At 64.1% G+C, this 621-nt stretch overlaps 1 protein-coding gene across 1 annotated transcript in view; it reads right to left on the bottom strand.

The window, feature by feature from the left end:
* Positions 1-621, bottom strand: part of SLC8B1 (solute carrier family 8 (sodium/lithium/calcium exchanger), member B1) — a 5,235-nt gene that overhangs the window by 497 nt on the left and 4,117 nt on the right. The window contains exon 14 of the mRNA XM_010575586.1: positions 381-445. Within this exon, the coding sequence (XP_010573888.1) occupies positions 381-445 (65 nt within the window). The remainder of the gene's footprint in view (positions 1-380; positions 446-621) is intronic.

Below are 621 nucleotides of genomic sequence, written 5' to 3'. Positions count from 1 at the left end.
CAGGCTCCAGCTGCCAGAGAGAATGGGGAGCGATGGGGAGTGACACCGGGGTCCCGCTGCCAGCTCGACCCGTGCCACCCGTGTCCCTGCAACCTTACCTTCACCACCACCTTGACCCGTGCCACCCGTGTCCCTGCAACCTTACCTTCACCACCACCTTGACCCGTGCCACCCGTGTCCCTGCAACCTTACCTTCACCACCAGCTTGACCCGTGCCACCCGTGTCCCTGCAACCTTACCTTCACCACCAGCTTGACCTGTGCCACCCGTGTCCCTGCAACCTTACCTTCACCACCACCTTGACCCATGCCACCCGTGTCCCTGCAACCTTACCTTCACCACCACCTTGACCCATGCCACCCGTGTCCCTGCAACCTTACCTTCACCACCAGCTGGCTGCTGGTCATCTGCAGCAGGCAGCCAAGTCCCACGCCGACCAGGATGTCTGGGGCACGTTCAGGATGGAGACGCAGCACAAAGCCTCCCGGAGGGTGGCACGGCCTCTTGCCTTTGGCAGATCCCAAATCTGGCGGACTCCAGCCCAAACCCCCACCCTGCTGGGGCTGGGACAGCAGGGGGGATGGGGGGGGGGGGGTGCTCCAGGTCCCCTCCCCTTTGTCC

Source organism: Haliaeetus leucocephalus, unplaced genomic scaffold (assembly GCF_000737465.1).
Source record: "Haliaeetus leucocephalus isolate CR32 unplaced genomic scaffold, Haliaeetus_leucocephalus-4.0 Scaffold13, whole genome shotgun sequence".
Classification (NCBI taxonomy): domain Eukaryota; kingdom Metazoa; phylum Chordata; class Aves; order Accipitriformes; family Accipitridae; genus Haliaeetus; species Haliaeetus leucocephalus.
The sequence above is the reverse complement of the archived record's forward strand: the minus strand, read 5'-3'. Positions and strand labels throughout refer to the sequence as shown.